The sequence below is a fragment of the Histoplasma capsulatum genome, genomic scaffold (genome assembly GCF_000149585.1).
Source record: "Histoplasma capsulatum NAm1 scaffold_8 genomic scaffold, whole genome shotgun sequence".
In the NCBI taxonomy this organism is placed as follows: Eukaryota; Fungi; Ascomycota; class Eurotiomycetes; order Onygenales; family Ajellomycetaceae; genus Histoplasma; species Histoplasma mississippiense.
This window is the reverse complement of record NW_001813975.1, coordinates 1,427,176-1,428,759: the sequence shown is the minus strand read 5'-3', so window position 1 is coordinate 1,428,759 and position 1,584 is coordinate 1,427,176. Positions and strand designations below refer to the sequence as shown.

The following is a 1,584-nucleotide window of genomic DNA, read 5'->3' as shown; positions in this document are numbered from 1 at the left end:
GGTGGGCTGCAACGATTTAAATAGAAAGGCGAGGGTGCTTGAAACGGCGCTCACCCTGAGCCATGTTAGCAGTCACCCTCGAAAGTGGCCGCGCCTGGTACATAAAGCTCGTCTCCAACCCCTCCGTTCGAATTACCATCTCTGCCCTAAATCATCCTGAACGCGCAACAAGCACCCTATCGTGATGGAGTCTCTCCGATTCACCGAGAGAGAGACTCGTCTGGCGGCTGAGAGACGCCTCAAATTCCAAGGAACCGCCAGAGTCGATCTAGATCAAATTTTTTTCGATCCTCAGTCGTCTCGACAGCTAGACCACAAGAATGGTGATCGCTTATGCAGGATTTTCCAAGAAGAGGGATGCCAGAGCATGGCTCTGGCACACCGTGTACCTGCAGCTGTATCGCGGCAGAATCTGGCGGCTGCCCTGCGGAGGGCGAACGTCGGTGCACGTGAATTGCTGACAAACCCGGAACCGGAGATGCCTCGTCTCTGCTTCCCACCAGGGCAACTACAGGGGCTACATGGACGACACCGAATCGCAGCCGGGCTGGAGGTCTTGTCGCCTGCCCACCGCTGGTGGGTCGTTGACGTTTATTCGGACGGTAAGGTTTCTTAGGCTGGTAGCCGCGAGGAGGTCTGACCGTTGCCCGCTGTAGATATCGGGGACGACCTGAAGACATCTCTCATCGAAGAATATTCCAACGAGATGCCCCCGAGCGATGGAGAAATCTACCGCCGAATCCGCCAGTATGCAAACGACGGAAATCTCCACGGAGAGCTGCGGTGGAAGGCTCGGCTGTGTTCGAACAGCCAAACCCGTCTGCAGTCGCTGTTTAAGAATACTCGCCTCAGACATGCCTTTGACGGCGTGCTTGGAATACCAGGACACCGGAATGCAATGCGGATCAGCATGCTCCATCGAGTCATGGCGGTCAGTTGTGACGAGGTTGGTTCCCACCCGGCATCATCCGTTCCCCATATTAACGTCGGCAGGAAATTGCCCATTACTTGAATTACGTGAAGGATTTCTGGTTCTCTCTCGTCGACGACGATCCAGCGTCGGTGGCGAAGATTGACCAGCATACGGTCGAGACGCTCCAGTTGATGGTGCCGCGCTCCGAAGCCAAAGTGGTGCGCGGTCTTGTGACCAGTGGTCAGATCTTCACCGACTTTGATGAAGACGAAAGAGATGCTATCTGGGAGAAGCTGCGGTCGTTCGGCGCCCTGGTTCCATCCCTGAATTCTTTCTTCGAAGACTTCAAGTGTTTCGAAAGCTGGGCCCACTGTCTGACAAGACTGTTCACCCTGGGGAAGTCCACTGTACGTCAGACGATGGACGGCTTATGGACAACGTGCAGCGACGGCGGTGACATGTGCCCGGTTCAGACCTCCGAGTCCGCCTTCGACGGTCGGCGTGAGCCTGTTGGGAGGCAGTTTGATCTTGCCTATCGGCAGATGTGGCTGTACGCCATGCGCCATTATCCACAGATGCCTCGCGACCCAAAACGCAAAAATCGGCTGGCCAAGGCGCGGAACGCGACCGCGGATGAGTGTGTCGTGTCCGATATGGCGTCCCTCGCTCGT

At 56.2% G+C, this 1,584-nt stretch overlaps 1 protein-coding gene across 1 annotated transcript; it reads left to right on the top strand.

Moving 5' to 3' along the window:
- Positions 1–367: 367 nt before the first annotated feature.
- Positions 368–1,550, top strand: HCAG_07380 (predicted protein; the record flags this gene model as incomplete). Its single annotated transcript, XM_001537908.1, has 4 exons — positions 368–602; positions 657–946; positions 1,024–1,414; positions 1,456–1,550. 4 exons carry the CDS (start codon positions 368–370, stop codon positions 1,548–1,550), a joined length of 1,011 nt encoding a protein of 336 aa, XP_001537958.1.
- Positions 1,551–1,584: the final 34 nt, after the last annotated feature.